The following is a 20,286-nucleotide window of genomic DNA, read 5'->3' on the forward strand; positions in this document are numbered from 1 at the left end:
GGATTCTCCTGATAATCTAAAGAGATAAAAACTCAAAGCAAGTGCCGTGATGGAGGAGAGATTTTTCACAAACTGGCACCTCAAAAGTTGTCAAGTTAATGACTTCTAAAAGCTTTAGCAGACGATGCATATGAGATTTAATGAAGCCGTTGCGGCGTATTAACCGTCATTAGAAAATGTGTGAAAATTAAGCTTTACAGCAGCAAAAGAAACATCCACAGGAGGGAACGTAGAGAATAATATGAATCAAAGACATAGAATCATACAGATGTGTCTAAATATTCTGCATGTGTAAATCCATTTATGAGATTTTTCTGGTCAACATCTGTCCGCGTGTGTCCCTCCACGCAAGGCTAATACATTAGCAGAATTAAATCCAGTGCCATCCTGTTGACTTCGTCCTAACATCATGGTAATATGAAGGTCCGCTTGTTTCCTGTGTGGCTGCACCCATCCCTCCCTCCACCCACTCACTCCCACACCCACACCTCCGTGTCTCTCCCCGTGTGTGTGTGTGTGTGTGTGTGTGTGTGTGTGTGTGTGTGTGTGTGTGTGTGTGTGTGTGTGTGTGTGTGTGTGTGCGCGCATTCCTTCGCATCCAGCGGAGCAGCAGTTGGAGGTTGAGGGTTCCGCGCAGAGAGGACACACTCGGCAGATATCAGCCATCACTGTCGCCGTTACAACACAGGAAAACATGCAGGTAAGACACTAATATTTCATCCTTTTCTGTTATCGGACTTTCGACAGGGCGGCGGGTTAAAATACAGATTTTCTGCAGGTGGTAAAATACAAAACGCGCCTTATATTAAATCAGCAGCTCGCCACCCCACTTTGGTTTAATGACTATTTTCGTACTCATTTTCACGTTCCTCCACGACCCTGGGCGGCTCATTTGCTCACACTTTTTTTTTTTTTTTTTTTTGCCGAAAGCTGAGTTTGGGAGTGAAGTTATGTAATTGCAGCCCTGCTGGAAGCTGCCCGTGGAGGAGACGCTTCGCTTTTAGCGCGCAGCAGAAATCCTGCAGACACCAAGTGTCACTTGGCATCACGTCCTTAACCGCCACTTTCCCTCTCCTTTCCCCCCCTCTCTCTTTACATCAGTTTTTTTTTTTTTTTTTACAGTGTGCTTTATCTGGGGGATTTGTGTGTGTGTGTGACTTGGAGAAACCTCCTCCTGTCATTCACGAGTGATTTAAAATGTAAAGGCTGGATTAAAATCCGCAAAGTCTGCCTCTAATCCTGAATTCTTGCAAGAGGAGTGAGATTGTGTTTGTTATTCTGGGTGTTTTCCTCCTGGCTGCTGAATCAATTTAGCAGTTCCATCCTCAACAAGGAGCAACCCATGAACCTAAATCCGAGGTAATAGACTGTCAAGTGAAAGCCCAGCCTCCCCAAAGTGACTCCTAGCACCTTGCAGGGCAGTGGTCATTAGTGCTCCATGAATGAACAGATGTTGTCTTATATCCACAGCTGGACAAACATCCCTCCTCTGCATGAGCACACACAATACTCAGCGGTGAGATGCTGGTCAGAGTAAAACCAAAGGATGAGGCAGAACTGAACTTCTTCGTGATTATCAATCATTCAATGGGTCAATCAGTCAGTCAGTAAATTGGTTGACCAATCAGGCCAACATAATCAGATGGAGAGGTGCAGGCTCCGGTGTGGGCTGGTTGCAGTTCCATGCATGTACACTCTTTTTCCGTGGTTCTTTGAGTCATCCTGGTAAATGTGCGAGATGCTAATCACGTCAGGTTGTTTCTTAAATTAGATTATTTAGTTAATAATTTCGTCAAATGTATAAAAATGAATTACCTAAAGACCAAAGTGACGTCTTTAACTTGGTGGTTGATGCAAAACAATACTTGAAAAGGCAAAATGTTCAGTTTAGTGTCACAGAACACAAAAACCAAACCAAATCCAAACATGTCAAAGAACTAAGTGATGCTCAGCGTTTTTGTTTGAAGTGACTCAACTGATTAATCAGCAGAAACTAGATTTGAACTTTAATTTGTTTGCTTCATTGCACCGCTTGTCTAAATCGAAGTTAAATTTGACCATTTCAGAATCAGCTGCAGTTATTGGCACCACCAGGTTCGATCGCTGTCACCGACTGACTGCTGCAGCACCTCAGCATGTTGATTTCTTTTTTTTTTCTTTTTTCGTCTCACTGGCATGCAGGTGTTTAAATTAAACCATGGTGTGAGGCATCTGGATGCCTGATGTTTCAGTGGGTGACTCACTTCCTTTTATTTTTTTTGCTGATGAATAACCCTACGATCAATAGGTTTTGTGGTTGTTCTCTAATTCTGAGTCATTTTCAGCGAGATCAGAGAGGGGGATCGACATTTTCCTCTATAACATCATTTTATATCAGATTTCCCATCAGTTTGAAAAATCTTCAGCTCGTTACAAGATTTACTTTGTGTTGAAGAATTATATTCAGTTGACCTGGTGATCATATTTCATAGATTATCCTCTGTGTCACTGAGCTTGATGGTTGTATAAAAGCTGTTAGAATCACATTCATCACGGAGCCGATGATCACGGCTGCTGTAGTTGTTGTTGTAGTCAATCCATCTTTTTTGGAGAAATTACTCAGCCTTTTCTGAAAATTAAAATGAAAGTACTGTATAGAAAGACTTCAGAATTGCATGCATGTAGATAAAGGAAAAAAATAACCGATCAAGACTTCTTTCAGTGTGTCATCACATGTTATGTGGCTGCCTTGTGGCTCTCAGTGTAGAAGGTGACTGTCTTTCTCTGTGCTGGATTTTTCCCTTTATGTTGCAAATAGTCCTAAACTAAAGGACAGAAACAGCCTTATCTGTTTGTGCTTTTAAAAACACATCCCTAATGAAAAATAATGATATTTGTGATAAAGTTGTTTTTGAGGTTTGGTTATGTTCAGGCACAAAAACAACTTGGCCAGGGAAAGATCATGATTTGGGTTAAACTGACTGCTTTATTAAGATTATATGCGATGTCTGTCATCACAGTTGTGATAAAACTTGGTTAAATTTCAGGAACAATTCTGATTAAAACACTGACTGTTGGCAGGAAACAGTCGTCTCCTGTTGCTTGTTGACCCAATCATCCACCCCGACATCCCCCTGAAATCGCGTCAACGTCCACTGCCTCCTTCTTTGCTTTGAACAGACCACACTGCTGTCGTTTTTGGGCTATTGCTGAAACAACTGACTTTAATTTTTGTTTCGTATAATCAGTTTAGTAAGAAATGATGGAGTTTAAAATATTCTCAGGTGTTAGGTCTACCCGAGTAACGAGATTATGTGTCGTGTTATTTAATCCACTTACTTAATGTGTTTTGGATGGAAATGTGAAGTTTTGGGATGAAAAGGCAGCCCGGTTTCACTTCTCATGCTCTAAAGTATTTATACTGAAGATAAAGACTACATAACGGGTATTTTATGGTGTACTTTTCCGTGAAGAGATTCAGCCTGATGTTGCAGGTTTCCACAGAGCAGCATGTCAATCAGAGCAGTCACACACAGTCAACCTGCAAAGATCAGCGACGCTGTGCCAGACAGGCTGACAGGGACACACACACACACACACACACACACACACACACACACACACACACACACACACACACACACACACACACACACACACACACACACACACACACACACACACAAATACGCAGAGTGCATTGTGCTGCACCTGATATTGTGTCTGAGGAACCCACCTGTTTAATAGGTGGAATGATTGGTGGACTCAGCTTCATTAAATAATTTAATGGTTCTGGTAACTGTATCCTTTAAAGTGGGAACAGGGATGGGCACACCTCTGATCATCCTCACCAAACACAGAGGAGAGCTTCTCTTCACTCTGCTGCAGAAAAACTAAACTTCAGGAAACTTTTTGTCTCCTTATTAAAACTGCTGGGTTTTTTTTTTTTTGCTAATAGCTTTTTTTAAATTTTATTTTAGCATAATTGAATGTTCTCAGGATCTGGGCCATAAACAGGGTTAATTTGACCACACTCACAGAAAGCACCAAAAAAAAAAAAAGCAGTGAGGTGCAAAGGTGCTGCTGTAAACGAATCAACCATTGATCAGTTAATGTTGTGATGTTCATACATGGTTTCTTTATAATTGTCAATATTCTTATTGAACTGTACAAAGGCGAATGACCAGACAGAGTTATGCAATCTGGTGTGTGTGTGTGTGTGTGTGTGTGTGTGTGTGTGTGTGTGTGTGTGTGTGTGTGTGTGTGTGTGTGTGTGTGTGTGTGTGTGTGTGTGTGTGTGTGTGTGTGCGCGCGCGTGCGTGCATGTTAGAGAGAGAGAGGGGCAGCTGATAATTGAAACATGGCTCCTCTATTGCTCGAAGTCTCCTCAGAGTATTAATTCTTTCTCCACATGAAGGCTCACACATCAATATAATACGCACTGTCGCTCTTTCTGTCTCACTCACGCACACGCTCACACACTCTCACACTCTCACACACACACACACACACACACACACACACACACACACACACACACACACACACACACACACACACACACACACACACACACACACACACACACACACACACAGCTTGCCGTCCATATGGATGTGCCATTCTCCCACAGACACACTGATTCGCACCGACAGCCATACTGAGAGGCTCAAGCAGTCAGGACACAAATAGTATCAGCTTTCCACCATGAGGCTGCTCGCATATTTTCTTCATCATGCAGCTGACTTCACATCTCCAGCCGCACTGTGCCACATCACAGAAACATATCGAGCCATGCAGATATCTTCTGTCCTCCAGTAAAGGTTGCAGCTCTGCTTATTTTCAACAGCAAACTGAAACCACTGAAAGGTGGCTCATTTCCAAAACTTCTTCAGTCTGAGTCTGTAACTGCCATCCAGCATCTTCTTTTTCTGCTGTTTGGTGATTTAATTGTTTTTTGTTTTCCATGAAAACTAATCTGTTCACTTCAGATGGAGTTTGTTTATACAGTTTAGTGTTTTACTTGGCGAGGTGGATCTTATTTATTCAGACAAACGATTTTACATGGAAAAGAAGTAGCATCTGATTCATGTAGGATTTTTATTGTATGATGATGTTTTTCAGTTAAAAAAAGGCAGAAAATTAAAAGGAAACAACAAACGATTTAAGCCAAGAGTCACTGCGTTGACATTGTTTGTCAGTGCTTTCCAAAATCATTTCATATGACAATTTGTCATATAACTGTTTTGTCATTTACCACCACTGTGATTGGGTTTGGTTACATTAATGCACAAGATGTACTTAATTCCTCTAAAAGCAATTGAGTTGTTAAGTGTTGGCTGGAGAAAAAGATTAGAGGTCTCCTGTGTCCAAGTCATGTTTTTAACCCCACTCATCCACCCTGATCTCTTCAGCTTATGTGGGTATAAAACAATCTTATGCCACTTTCAGACCGACTAGATTCATGATTTGCACAGCCTACAGTGATCTTTGAAAGGTCTTTGAAAGGTAAATGTAAACATCGGTTGCTACTGACACGGGAACAAACAACAACTTCTTCTTGGCTACAGTCTGAAAACTGTGGGAGGAAATGAAGACAGAGAGTCAGTAATGTGATATGATGAAGCTGCATGGACGTATATTAGCATAGATTAAATGACTGTAAAGTGAGAGGGGTTGGTCATAGTTACAAAACAACAAAAAAAAAAATCCTAAAGTTTCCTTTTTCTCTTCTGAACTTTTTAGCATTTATCAGCTCTATATTTATTGTACCGCTGCACCGTTGCATTATCAGTTTTTTAGTTCGCTCAAACAGGTCTTATTAATGGTGCCACAGCAGACAGCTAAAAACCACATTGTACACCGCCTGCTCAGCACCAGACTGAAGACAGACAGCATTAGTGACAAGCTGGTTTACATAACGGAGCATTTAGCAGCAAAAAAGCTACACATTTTCTCATGTTGGTGGAGACCAAAACAGAGCTCACCGCAACACACTGCCAATCAAAACTTATTATGATGATAATATCAAGCCCAAGAAGCTAAAAACGCATAGTAATCCCCCTCCACAGTCCCTTTTAGTCCATAGGGGTAAAATCTACTACATTTCCCATAAGGCAACTCAATGGTGTCACGAGTCTTTTAAAGTCTCTTGTCTGGCTTTGATTAAAACTCATCTCTGTTCGTCAAAGTTACATATTTAAAATCCCATAATGCCTTAAAAAGGCTTAAATTCATTGGGCAGATTTATGGATATGCAAATGGTCACTGCCTCTATCTCCATCCACCCCTCCACCACCAGTGAGTGTTGGAGGGATGGGTGGAAAGCTGGCAGCTTGATGATATGGAAAGCCCCATCCTGCATGTTGATTAGATCGGCTCCTTTAGAAATCCCAGCTGTCTAAATGTTTTTGACACTCAGTGTCACAACGCCGTTCCAAAGTGCCATGGCATTCACTGCTTCTTTCGTTAATGATATGTTCCCTAGCACGGACATGTAACCAGGGTTACAAACTCGATTTTAATTGGAGGGGGTCTTTAAAGTCCACATCCCCTGTGTTGTGTCTTTTCATAGGACACCACTGACTTGCTGTAAGGTGTGTCTTTTAAAGTCCACATCTCCTGTTGATACAAATCTGCTGCCTCCAAACCCTAAAGGCAGGATTTTTTATTTCCAAACTAAACACAGGGGACATTATCCAACTGTTTTAAGCAGCTGACTTGTTGTTGTCACAAGTAAACTGATCTTCATTTTTGAAATTTTCCCTCGTATCTACTGTCTTTTTAAAGGTACACGCAACCTCTCCATTTTTGTGCTGCCAGTTATTTTATAACTCCAGGTGTCGCTTATTTTGGAACAAATCTCTGCCAACAAACTGAATAACTGTCCTGTGAATCTATTTGTCATTCTTATGCTGTTTTGCACCTGCATGGCAGAGATTTGAGAACATCTCGCTCTGCTGGAAATCCCAGGTTATGTGCGAGAGTTTTTATAAAGTATTTACTGTACTTCTGCTTTTGTGTTGTCAGTCGTCTTGTCACCGCGCTCCTCCTCCCGCCTGCTCGTCTCATTTCTCTCCGAATTCGAGCACACATGGGCTCGCAGAGGCTGAGTCTTCCTCCTCTCTGTTTATATCCCTGTTGGTATCTCAGCTTCACCTGGAGAGAGGCCTGGTGACAGGTGACATCACAGTGAGAGAGGAGGGTGAGGCGGGGGAGCGATGGAGAAGGAGTGATTGACTGTGAAATAAATTGGAAGGAATGAAGAGGTGACGAAATGGAGCGATCGGCGACAGATCTGTACAGACATCAAGGGCGGAGAGAAACTATAAATATTAATGGGAGCGGCTAATGAAATGTTTTCCACTGTATGCATGTGTGTGCTGGTGTATGTGTGTGCACTCTGTTTTATTCCAAGTGAAATCAGGTTAGGTCTTTGAAATGCAGTCCTGTGGATCAATTAGATCTCCTCAGAGTTTTATTAGGCAGCAGAAAAGTAATACAGGGGGAATGAAAGCTTGTGTTGTGGTTTATGGGATGAATAGAGACAGAAAAAAAACATTTTATTCATTACCTTTTATTTTTTGATCATGTAGCTGTCAGTTATTTGCTAATGCGACTGGTCCAGTACAAATGTCTGTTCTCTAAATCACTGTTGAGCTTCGATTCTTGCATGACAGATATGATGGATGGATGGATGGATGGATGGATGGATGGATGGATGGATGGATGGATGGATGGATGGATGGATGGATGGATGGATGGCAAATAACTGACAGCTACATGATCAAAAAATAGGTCAAAAGTTTTAGCTATTGTTTAAAAAATGTGTACTTCATCTCAGACAGCGGTAGAAAAAAGCAGCTTCTCGTTTCCAGCTTGTGACCGTCGATTTTGGCGGCTAAAATTACAGCGGGACACTAACGTTAGCTACGTGAATTAGTTGAAAATGTTGCTAGGCTGTGACTTTTTACTGGTCATTTCAAAACAAGAACCCTGGAAAAGGACTTTGAGTCATAGACTATCTAAAAGTAGACGTAACTTCCGAGTATGGCAAGTAAAGCTTGTGCGGAAGTGCCATACACTGCAATACCATTGATGGCCACTAGGGGTTGCTTCCAAAAAGGCTCTGGCTCCATAGACTCCCTTTAAACTTCTCTAATGAAATACAAAGTCAATACATTTTTTCAACAAGTCATGATGGATTAATTTGCTAAAGTCAATCCTCTTGATTAGCTTTTTAAGTTTTTGTAGTTTTCTGGAGTTCTATCTGAAAATCGTCACATCATTAATTAGATATTAGGCCTCAAAAAGCGTTATGTCTGTTTGATTGACAGGCCTGTGGTGCAGGAAGGTTTCTGCTATAGGTGGGCGACACGAAATGTCACACCCACCGGTCGCTCCTCCACAGCTCGTCCAAATATGGTCACTTCTAGCTCCAAAATAATAAGATGGCGACGGCTGAAATGCTGACCTCAAGACTTCAGAATGGCAGTTCACAAACACATGGGTAACGTCACAGTTGGCTGCCACTTGTTAAAATATGCCATTAATAGGTATTTGATACATACATGATATTATAAAGATAAAGCTGCTTGTCCCGGGCAAAAGAAAATCCCCATCCATACCAGTTGTCCATGTAAAAACATAGAAGTAAAAAAGCACCACTGCTCTAAATGTGTAAAAATGATAAAGACAATAATATACAATTACTTCAACCGCAATGCTATTTGGCTTCCTAAAAGCTTTAATGTTGTTCTTATGCACTTGGGTCTGCTTTTATGTCTCTCTTAATGCACTTCCATAGATGTGTTGTGGGTGTATCTCTGTGGTCTAAATGAGTTTGCGGGGTTGTTTTTGTGTTTCGGGGTTTCGGATATCCCCGTAAGGATAGAATATAAAACAGAAATAATGCAGCTGAACAAACAGTAGCTAGTTTATGGGGAAAAAAACTATGGAAAACTTTATGGAAAATCATAAACACAGTGATGTTCCTACTCCTGAATGCAAACAGTAGATAGCATATCTCATGAGGTAATTGATAGAGAATACATATCGCTAAAGAACAATAGGAATCCAACGAGAGATTTAGTTATGTTTTTGTTCCCATGGAGACACCTGTTCTGTACTAAATACATATTGAAGTTCGATACTACATGTACTGTGCACAACTCTTATTTTCTTCTATTCAATGATGATAAATCAGAAGAAAACAAGGATTTGGTATTTGTGTTATTAAAATTGACATGCACTGATGTGATGGAAAGTGAAGGTGAAGCATACAGCGGTACATTTATTTTTTTGGTCTATCACCAAGCAGGTTTTGTGACCGGAAGATTTTTTCCTCAAGTGGCATGTTCAAATGAATGTTGCCCTTGAAGAAGCAGCCATGCAGAACAGGTGAACCTCAGACTTTGTGTCATGCTGAGAAAAAGCCAGGGAACATGTGAGCTCGGACATGAAAGCAGAATATGAGAGTGAGACGTGCTGTATCTCTGCTGTAGCCTGCTTAATCACTGATTACTTATTGATGGAAACTCCCATCCACTAATATAACATTACGAGACTGCACCTCTCTCTCAGCTCACCTCCTCTCTCCATTAGTTTCGCCTCCCTCTCCATCAGTGTTTGGATATATTCATAAGCCTCCATCAGTGTTTGGATATATTCATAAGCCTCCCTAATTCTCTCATAAGTTCTTCCTTCTCAAATTTGCTTTATTGGCACATGACCATAAATATATGCAAAAGCAGGTTGTACAAGATTTAAACATTTAAGTCCCCCCTACCTGAATATGCGCCAAGTGAAAATTCTGTCACTGTATTTTTAAAAGCAACAGACGCAAATATACACAGTTTGAAATGACAATTAAAGTGTAAACCATGTAAAGATGCAGACACAGCACGAGAAGTTCCCTACTTTGTAATGAGTGTCCTTACCTGTCTTCTATAGGGGCTCATTATGAATCCTGATGTGCTGCATGCTATTTTTACCCTAAGAGTCCAAAGAGCAAAATGCTTTCAAGCAATTAGTCCTTTTTTTTTAGTATAAAAGATTGTAAAAGGTTGTCAATGGTAAAATATACATACAATATCTACATAATATACCATAATACAAGGACCAAATAGATTGCTGCAACCATGTTATTAAAGCTGCTCTAATCTGTATTCTTATAGTAATATTACCTGCAGTGAAAATATCACAGAGGATTAACTCCAACCCTGATATTATTTTCAACTCTGCAGAGATACAGTTTTTATTATCATTTATCTCATTGTTTTGATTCTTCAGTCCATGACTTTACTGTTTTGATTTGATCCTCTCTATAATGTTGTTATTTGAACCCAAAACAGCAGTATTATGACTGAAGAAGAAAATCTAAAATTCAAATGTACACTACATTTTCTATCCAAAACATTATACAAAGTTAACTGTAACACACTAAAGCATTTATAAACTAAAGAGCAAGATACGAGGGTGAATTAATAAGTTTCGAAGCTGTTCCTGTTGCATGTGAACGGAGCGCAGCATCATGATGTGGGCGGAGCACAGAGAGGATTTACCCTTTGTGAATAAATATTCCTAGTTTCATCACTTGATCAAAATCAGAACATGAGTTACACAGGTTCATGTGATTGCTGGTCCGGTGCATCAGTGATTTTTTTTTTTTTTTTTTTTTTTTTAGGCACCTGCAACTTCAGCAGAGAGCGCACATCGAAGATTATGTCACGTTTTTATTGAACAGAAAGAAGTAGCAGGGAATCAAATCCAGTGAGCAGGAGTGGTGGGGAGCGACCATTGTGTTGTTTAGGATGAGAAACCTGTGTTTTTAACACACTGTGAGCAAGTGCATTGTTATGTTGGAGAAAACCAAGTGTCAATCCACCACAGTTCAGGTCATTTGTACTGAATGTTTTCCTTCTGCCCCCTTTACAATGTCATTGTAGAGTTCGGTCTGAACCTGAAGGACTAATTCACAGTGCACAACCCCGTGAATGTCAGCAAAAACCTACCTGTTTGTGCGCCTGACCTGATTTGCCGCCCCTTGGAATGCAAATGTCACTCAAACACCTGTCCAGGTTCATTGCTCGAGGATTCCTGAAGCATTGTTGCTGATTTCCAGAGTTGGACACAAAATTTGATGTGCGCCCTCTGGTCATGCCCACAGATGCATTGCTATGCGCGTGGACCCGCACTCATAAAAATGTGTGTAACTCTGAAACTGATAATGATCAAGTGATGAAATTTGAAGCACTTGCTCATTATGGTTATACCTCCCTCCTTCCCTGTCCACATCCAAGTGCTGCGCATTGTTTGCGCGCAACAGGAGTACTCATTGAATATATCTATCCACCGTTGTATTTCCCCTAATAGCAGATGGAGAGCAAAAACTGAGCTGAATGAAAGTGAATAAAGGAATTAAATTAACAGGTGGCCAGATATACAACTTTAAATGATTGGCGGTCTTTATCTGTGCTGTTAATGGTTAACTATTTTCTGACACACTCTACATGACAATTAGATGGTGATCTCTCAGTGTCGGGTTTACAACTTGTGTGGCTGCTACCGGCTGACAGAAACCTCAATTAATTAATGCTTTAAATAATTGAAAATATAAGAATCTATCTGGTAAGAGAAAAACTGATAAAATAAATCAAAGAGGAGCTCAGTGCAGTTTCTTGGGTTTTTCTGCTGGTTATCCCTCGGCCTCTGACATTGTGCTGCTTACATGGCGATGTCACTGTTTTCCTACAGTAAATATTGAATTTTGGTTTGGTCCGAGAGTGTGTTGAACTTCTGCTACTTGAGTTTTATTCCAGTAAAAACTGTGATGCAGAGAGAGCTGCTTTGTCTCCGTCTCGTGTTGTTGTCTGTTTTCTCCGGGTTGCCATGTTTGTTTTTGTGCACCAATCACAATCAAGCTGAGGTTAATGTCTCTCTCATTCTCTCTGAGATAATCTACGACTGTATTTTCTGTTCAGTGCAGAAAAGTACTGAGGTTAAAATTTTTGTTTGAACTTTCTTTTCTCTTTGACTCTGTTTTGTTTTGGATTGGTCTGGATCTTCTCCGTGTTGGGTACAGTGGAGTAACAGCATGTAATGAGGCCAGAGTTTACGCTTCATGTAAACCAACGTTCACTGAACCAACAACACAGTGACTGATATTTAATAATTTACAGCAGAGCATAGAGATGTGCTCTGTGTTTGCTTTAAGCGTTATGGGTATATGCTCTGCCTTATAGGGTGTGTGTGTGTGTGTGTGTGTGTGTGTGTGTGTGTGTGTGTGTGTGTGTGTGTGTGTGTGTGTGTGTGTGTGTGTGTGTGTGTGTGTGTGTGTGTGTGTGTGTGTGTGTGTGTGTGTGTGTGTTTTGGTGGATGTTGTACAGACATTACATTACGAGAGGGAAGTGCTGCCCCAGGACAAAGCTAACTGAAGCGTTAAGGAGCAGAAGATGCTAGTTGGAAATGTGTGTGAGTTAAGATTGTCAGTGCGCCTGTGTGTCCAGTAGTCCATGAATAAACAACTAATGCAGCGCTGGATTTTCTTTTGTTTACACTGAATCTGTCTGCGTCTATTTATCTCGCAGGCTTCTCTTTCCAATTTGTGGCTTCTACTGAAAGGCCACATTGAAAACCATCCTTTCTTCTAATTTACTTCCTCAAAGAAGCAATTCACTGCTGTGTTTTTTCACATTACTCATGTCTGCTGTGCCACTGTTGATATATGATGAAATAGATATTGGTATAAATGGAATTGTTTCCATCATCTCTTTCCATTTCAGTGTGCCGTCACCACATTACTGGCCAGTTGGCTTGGTCTGTTTGTGCGAGTATCTCTGCAGATGTTCACTCCTGACGTTCTGTGTACATTTCTCTCCTTGTAGTCCTCTGTCTTTGCCTCCTTTTCCCCTCTCATCTTTTGCTCTTTTTATCCATCTGTTCATGTGAAAGATGCACAGAAATAGCCTTGGAAATGTATTCCAGAGCAAAGTGCTTTCATAGATTCACCTCATCTATCTCCCCATCCTCCAACCCCCCGTCCTCTGGCCGTCCTTTGCTCTTCTTCTCAGATAGGCAGCAATTCATTATGCTAATTGACTTCAGTTCTTCCAGGAACATGAGCAGACCATGTTGTCCTCACATCTTTTTCTTTTGCACTCTCTCTATTTTGTGCTTTCTCAGTCTCTCTCACTACCTTAAAATCAGGGATTTGCATGGTCAGACTCCCATGGGATCAAATAGCCGTTTAAAATCCTCTTAAAATCCTCTGTGTGTATGTGTGTATATGTGTATGTCGGTGTATTTGTGTTTGTGTGTGCTCCCTCCTCCCTTCTCCTCCATTTTCTCCCACTCTTCTCTCTGTCATCCCTTGCTTTCCTCTCCTCCCAATAGAGTAAACAGAGCTTCTGTTTGTTCAGCGTTCACCTCTTTCATCTTCCTCCCTACACGTGTGTGTGTGTGTGTGTGTGTGTGTGTGTGTGTGTGTGTGTGTGTGTGTGTGTGTGTGTGTGTGTGTGTGTGTGTGTGTGTGTGTGTGTGTGTGTGTGTGTGTGTGTGTGTGTGTGTGTGTGTGTGCGTGCGTGCGTGCGTGCGTGTTTGGCATGCACCCACCAGGAGCTATTTAATAGAGCTTCTTGAGAGTTTAGGAAAAGACAATCTTACTAAATCAGATCACATCAGATCAAATGTTTCCTGGATAAGAAGCTGAAAGGTTGCTGAGATATGAAGGGAAGAAATTGAAAAATATATTTGACTTTATCTACACTGATGAGCGAGGATAAATGATGAATATGAATGAGTTGGTGGGGATTTGTTTTGCATAAGAGTCATGGCTGGATATGAAAATGAACAGAATTAGGCTTTGAATTCATCTGAAATTAACAGAGCGAATATTTCAAGAAGTGATAATGCTTCTCCTCTCTGGATTCTTAGAGAGCTGAATTCAAGGGTGTCTTGGGTTGACTCTTTACTGACCATCACATACCGGAACATTTGGAGATGAAGTGGAAATCAACTCTAATCAAATTATAACCTTTCTCTTAAACTGAACTGATGTTTTTCTCCTGTGTCCACACAGTGTCAGTGGTTCTTGTGAGCTACTGTAATGGCAGCCACATTGTTGTAATCTACCCTTATTAAAAAAAAGTTTTGAAGACCATGTGGTGAGTGAAATGACAACATGATGGCGGTGTTGGCTTTAAAAAACATAAAGTGTGGGGCACACATTCAAACATGTGGACCCAAAAGCTGTTCCAACACTTTAATACTAAAGCAAGTCATTGATGATGGATGGATGAAGGATTTTATTGGCTACATGAAAAGGAAGGCTGAAATATTACAAATCACAACACTAGCAATAAATATAAGTGACTTAGTAGAATTAGTTCATCATTATTCTCACTTAATAGGGATGTCATGATACCAGAAAATTGATAATTGTACCAATAACCTTGACATTTCACAATTCACAAAACCAAATTCAATAATATAGAAAAAAAATCAATCAACAGAATTTCAGCAGAAAGTATTTTATTGAAAAAACAAACAAACGCCGTGCTTGCTACCACACGCATGCACAATGTTATAATTTGCTGAATGGCAACGACCCAGCACAAAGCTCACGTCACGTTAGCCTGTTAGCCTTTGTGAACGTTGTGGTTAGAGCATTGCAGTAGATGCAGCTCTTAGTTCACAAAGAACAAAAATACAATTTTAGGACGAAAAGACTGTTTTGACAACATTTTAACAACCAAAACTGTGTCACCTTGAATTCTATGTACAAATCTGGATGCCTGTCTTGGAGCTGCTTGGATAAGTTTTAGATATCTCTTCCGGTCGTTCATCATGCTGTGTGACACCTTTTGCATTTTTGGTCTTAACTCTTCCCTGATTATGTGTTTTTTTTTTACCAACCAATTGCAGAAGCCCTTTTGCTGCAGCTACACTTGTTTACATTTAATGTGAAAGGTTGGGCAAACTTTCTTTCAATCCAGCAGTTTCCCTCACGTGTTTGAACCACTGCTGTTTGTGGTGTTTTAGTGTCTTTCAGCTTTTTGTTTTTGTTTTCAGGCCCTCTGTTTTACTGTCACCGCCGCTGCAGCAGCAGGAAGTTGTTTTCAGTGAAAAAAAATATTTAATGGACTTTCAAAACCTCCTAAAACACTGCAGATATTGTGAACTGAACTCTTTTTGAACCTCTTTAAAGTGTTCCTGAAAGACTTACAGATCAGAGGCTAATCATATTTTCCAGGCACCCACATAATCTCCTGTTTAATTTAAAGATCTCAGCCTGCTTTGTTTAATTTACATATTGTCCCTCTCTCTCTCTCTCTCCCCCTCTCTCTCCTCCCAGGCGGATGGCAAGGTGGTCGATGGCAGCCTGTTGGGAGATGCCAACGGCGTCGAGCCTGTGCCGGGCAGAATGAAGGATTCTGGGAAGTGGCAGAAGCCGCGGTTCTCTCGCAAAGCTCTGATGAAATGCTGCCTGGTGAAATGGATCATTGCCAGTACGCAGCCACAGGACAAAGGTGAGGAGGGAGAAATGGATCAGTGAGTGGGACGTGTTGGTGAGACTGACAATGTGGTGAATGCACAGCAAGTGTTACAACACTATTTGAAATGATCGATGAATTGACTGGACAGACCTCTGCTGGCCTTCAGAGGTCCCTGGAGACCCGACTGACTCATTATGCAGGACAGTTGACCTCAGGTGAACTTGCACACACTCATTTATCAAATGTGTCTACACCCTTTTTCATCATTAATAGTCTCTACACTGACCTGAAATACTGTGATACGCCCCATCACAGTATTTACTACTCTTTTTATCTCCTAACTTATCTACCATTTCTGCCTTTGATAAGCACTCATATACGTGCACACATTATAGATGAAAAATTAGAAGAACTAAGGTAACACATTATGACTTTGTGATTTACAGTGGCATTTTGTATTAATCAGATACCAGTAAAACACATAATGGTTCCTAACCTCTCTTGTGGTCCACAAGAGAGCAACAACCGATTAGAGGAAAGGATGAATAAATGATTCTCTTTTGTAATTATTGGGTTTCTGCCAGTTAAAGGAAAAACACTTGATATAACAGTCAACATACTTTATTCCTACAGCAAAGTCAAAATAATTGTTTGATCCACCCACATCTATATGTTGTTATTCGTCAGTTTTTACTCCTGGGGTGATCGTAGAAGCCCTCCATAGCTCTGCATTTGAGAAATTAATGCTGAAGGACTTGTCATCTCGGACCAAATTCTTATTGGTACTTAATTAAAACGACAAGACTATGCTGTAAATCACAGTCTGTGTTATATAGTGTCAGAACTGAAAGACTAATTAGGACTTCCTGAATGTTTTTCTCTTCCTTTGTGGATCCTGACTGGACTCCAGTCCTGGTTTGTTCATGGACTTGGAGTCTTAGTGCTCCACCCAGTGGTCGAGCTGTGACCGTGCACGATTAATCATTACTTGCAGGGAGACGACTAAGAAGTGTTTGTGAATGAAAGCATCCCGTCTGTCAGTTGAGCTCTCAGCGTGGTGTAAAGTTGTGAGGTATCATTGTACTTTTGTAAGTAATAATTTTGCACAGTGCAAATAAAAGCCACTTTTAAACTGTGAGAATCGGTCGACATATCAGGAAATAATATGTTCAATATCTCCGATCAGAGGCTCCATCATTCCTTTTGTCTTTCTTTGCCATCCTCCTGTTTCCATATTTGTTAGAAAGATATTCCTGTGACTCCAGAGAGTTTTAATTAAACCAAATGAGGCAGTGTGTAATTGTGACCTGTCTGTAAGGTCTGAGATCAGCTCAGCTGCATGTACCATGTAATGGTACTCTAGCAGGTCACTGAAACGTGAGAGCTCGTCTCGGTCGTACAAGGCCTTCCGTTGCAGCTTATCATGCAATCCAGTTTATCACACACACTCTTTGGATCAGGTAAGTGTCTCCTCTCCTCTTCCTCCCTCGGATCCGGCAGCAGCACTGAGCGCTGTAATGTTTTTTTCTCACAGCCTCATTGAAAAACTTTGTCCTCACCCCAAGTGGCAACAACAAGTGACAACTGTTTACATTCATTCTCAGTTTGAAGGAGGACGTTTGATACGTGTTTTTGAAACCTGTGTGGGTGCAATTTCTCATTGGCTGAAAATGGTATAAATGTTGAGCACGATCCTTCAGGTCTTTTATTTCTGTCTTTGGCTGCAAAATCAGTGAACGAGCTCTTTGTTTTGGGTGAATCAGGAGCGCAATGAGTCATAAAAAAACACAAGACCAACAGTCAGAGGGAGAGAAATAAAAGCAGGGCTGTGATGGGATCCCTTTCATCTCAGTAGAGCAGAGCAGAGAGCGAGTCAGCATTGACAGTGGGCAAGTCCTCACCCTGATAATGGCCAGCAGCTAAAAATAGCAGCACAAAGATGATGTGTATGGGAGAGGTGGGGCGATGGTGGTTTAGTTTCAGTGTGAAGAGGTTGAGACAGTGAGCAGGGTTTGAGATAGATAACTGATACTTAATACACTGCTGGACAGGAAGCACTACAGCTGAGGGTTTATGGATAATAGAAGTCTTGAGGTCACCTTTCATCATCTTCATTTGAATGGATTTACACCAAATGTTATGTAATAGTATTCATTATATAATACAAGTGATTTCATGTTTCGATCTCTCGTTAAGTAGTTTTGGTTTTAATTTGTTCTGCTACTACTGTGAGTAGCAGAAGCTTTTGGCCTATTTTAGTTTTGATTTCTCTAATCACCCGCTGCTCTTAATTGCAATGTGTTGCTGTTGTAAGTTAGCAGAAGGCGCGATTTGGTTTGTTACAGCCTCGAGAACAGGCCCGCACCAATTTGCAATGCTCTATATGTGTTTATTTTCTTCTCCACAACAGGATAAAGATATATTTTTTTTATCATGTTATTGTTTCTATCTAGTTTTAGCTCTGCAACTCGTCCACAATCTGAAGAACTTCTCAGTACGTATAATAATACAGTGACTCTGAGAGCTAAATGCACTGTGACGGACATCTTGCCGTTATCAAGGGTTCTCCTGGCCTGAATGCAGAGTGAGAGACCTGCTAGGTGCTTTTATGTGGGGAGAGAGACCAAACGTGGTTCACTGCAGCTCTGCTTATTAAGCCTCTTTCAGGCATTGTTTCCTGAACCACTCCCCCAATCAGTCCCTCTTGCAGCTGAGCCAAACAATGCCCCACTACCACACAGTGCAACTTGACAAAACACATGCAAATAGAGAGAACACAAAGAAATTAGGAAAACATCTTCACCAAGCTTACAACACAGGCACAGCACATACAGTAAACACACAAAAAAATACAAAAATGCTGCAAACACAAATGTTTCCAAGGGGCACTAAAAAGTGATGAACACACTAGTTGGTCACATAGTTAATCATGAAGTTACTGCAGTCTGTCAGTGTTGTTGGAAAATGAGCTTACATGTCTGGCTTCTGTTTGTTTGTTTGTTTTAACATACTAATGACATGATTCGTATGTAATTACAGATATCTGCCATTATATCTAGAATTAAACCCACATTTCTTCATTATTATTATATTATCAATTTATTCATTACATACCAATATTATTTATAGCTCGATAGGCAAAGTTTACAAGTATCGAGTGATGCTATCCTCCTACTGGATTCTTTTAAAGGATCTTCATGGTTATTATACCAAATACTAAACAACATTTTCTTAATTTGGTTGATTAACTGAGATTATTCTCTATTGCGGCTTCTAAAGGAATGAACAAAGTTGAAGCCAGCTTTCATAGTCTCTGTTTAAGTATTAAGCATGTTTATGTCCTTATTCCTGCGACTTGTTAGTCTAACAAAGAGCAATACATTATCATTGAGTGTTGGCCTCCACCAGCGTTGTCACTAGTTACAAATCCTGTTTGTGATTTACAGTACCAGTCAAACGTTTGGACACACCTTCTCATTCAATGGTTTTTCTTTATTTATTTTTTTTATTTTTTCTACTTTGTAGATTAATATTCAAGACATCAAAACTATGAAGGAACACATGGAATTATGTGGTAAACAAAAAAATGCTCAACAAACCAGAATAAGTTTTATATTTTAGATTCTTCAAAGTAGCTACCTTTTGCTTTGATGACAGCTTTGCACACTCTTGGCATTCTTTCAATCAGCTTCACGAGGTCGTCACCTGGAATGGTTTTCCAACAGTCTTGAAGGAGTTCCCAGAGGTGCCGAGCACTTGTTGGCTGCTTCACCTTCACTCTGCAGTCCAACTCATCCCAGACCATCTCAATTGGGTTTAAGTCGGGTGATTGTGGAGGCCAGGTCATCTGACGCAGCACTCCATCACTCTCCTTCTTGGTCATATAGCCCTTACATAGCATGGAGGTGTGTTTGGGGTCATTGTCCTGTTGAAATACAAATGCTGGTCCCACTAAGCGCAAACCAGATGGGATGACATGTCGCTGCAGAATGCTGTGGTAGCCGTGCTGGTTAAGTATGTCTTGAATTTTGAATAAATCACCAACCGTGTCACCAGCAAAGCACCCCCACACCATGACACCTCCTCCTCCATGCTTCACGGTGGGAACCACACATGTAGAAACCATCCACTCACCTTTTCTGTGTCTTGCAAAGACAAAGTCTTACAAAAATCTCAAATTTCAACTCATCAGACCAGATTTCCACTGGTTTAATGTCCATTCCTTGTGTTTCTTGGCCCAAGAAAGTCTCTTCTTGTTGTTGTTCTTCCTCAGAAGAGGCTTCTTTGCAGCAATTCGACCATGAAGGCCTGATTCATGCAGTCTCCTCTGAACAGTTGATGTTGAGATGTGTCTGCTACTTGAACTCTGCGAAGCATTTATGTGGGCTCTAATCTGAGGTGCTGTTAATTTGCGGTTTCTGAGGCTGGTAACTCTAATGAAGGTCTTAAAGTAATGATGGACTGTCGATCCTCTTTATTTAATTGAGTGGTTCTTGCCATAATATGGATTAGATGTGCAGTCAAATAGGCCTATTCACTGTATAGAACTGTGCACCAACCCTGCCTCTGCACAACACAACTGATGGTCTCAAACACATTAAGAAGGCAAGAAATTCCACAAATGAACTCTTGACAAGACACACCTGTTAACTGAAAACCACTCCAGGTGACGACCTCGTGAAGCTGATTGAAAGAATGCCAAGAGTGTGCAAAGCTGTCATCAAAGCAAAAGGTGGCTACTTTGAAGAATCTAAAATATAAAACATATTCTGGTTTGTTTAACACTTTTTTTGTTTACCACATAATTCCATAT

The 20,286-nt window shown here is 40.7% G+C and overlaps 1 protein-coding gene across 1 annotated transcript in view; it reads left to right on the forward strand.

Moving 5' to 3' along the window:
- The first annotated feature begins 522 nt into the window (after positions 1-522).
- The window catches only part of kcnip3b (Kv channel interacting protein 3b, calsenilin), a 43,329-nt gene continuing 23,565 nt past the window's right edge, over positions 523-20,286 (forward strand). Inside the window, exons 1-2 of the mRNA XM_069707820.1 lie at positions 523-700; positions 15,332-15,506. Of these exons, the coding sequence (XP_069563921.1) occupies positions 695-700; positions 15,332-15,506 (181 nt within the window). The 5' untranslated portion in view covers positions 523-694. The remainder of the gene's footprint in view (positions 701-15,331; positions 15,507-20,286) is intronic.

This window comes from Brachyistius frenatus, unplaced genomic scaffold, assembly GCF_029030835.1.
Source record: "Brachyistius frenatus isolate BFR_SWC_R1_liver_20210118 unplaced genomic scaffold, ASM2903083v1 Contig_72, whole genome shotgun sequence".
NCBI classification, from domain to species: domain Eukaryota; kingdom Metazoa; phylum Chordata; class Actinopteri; family Embiotocidae; genus Brachyistius; species Brachyistius frenatus.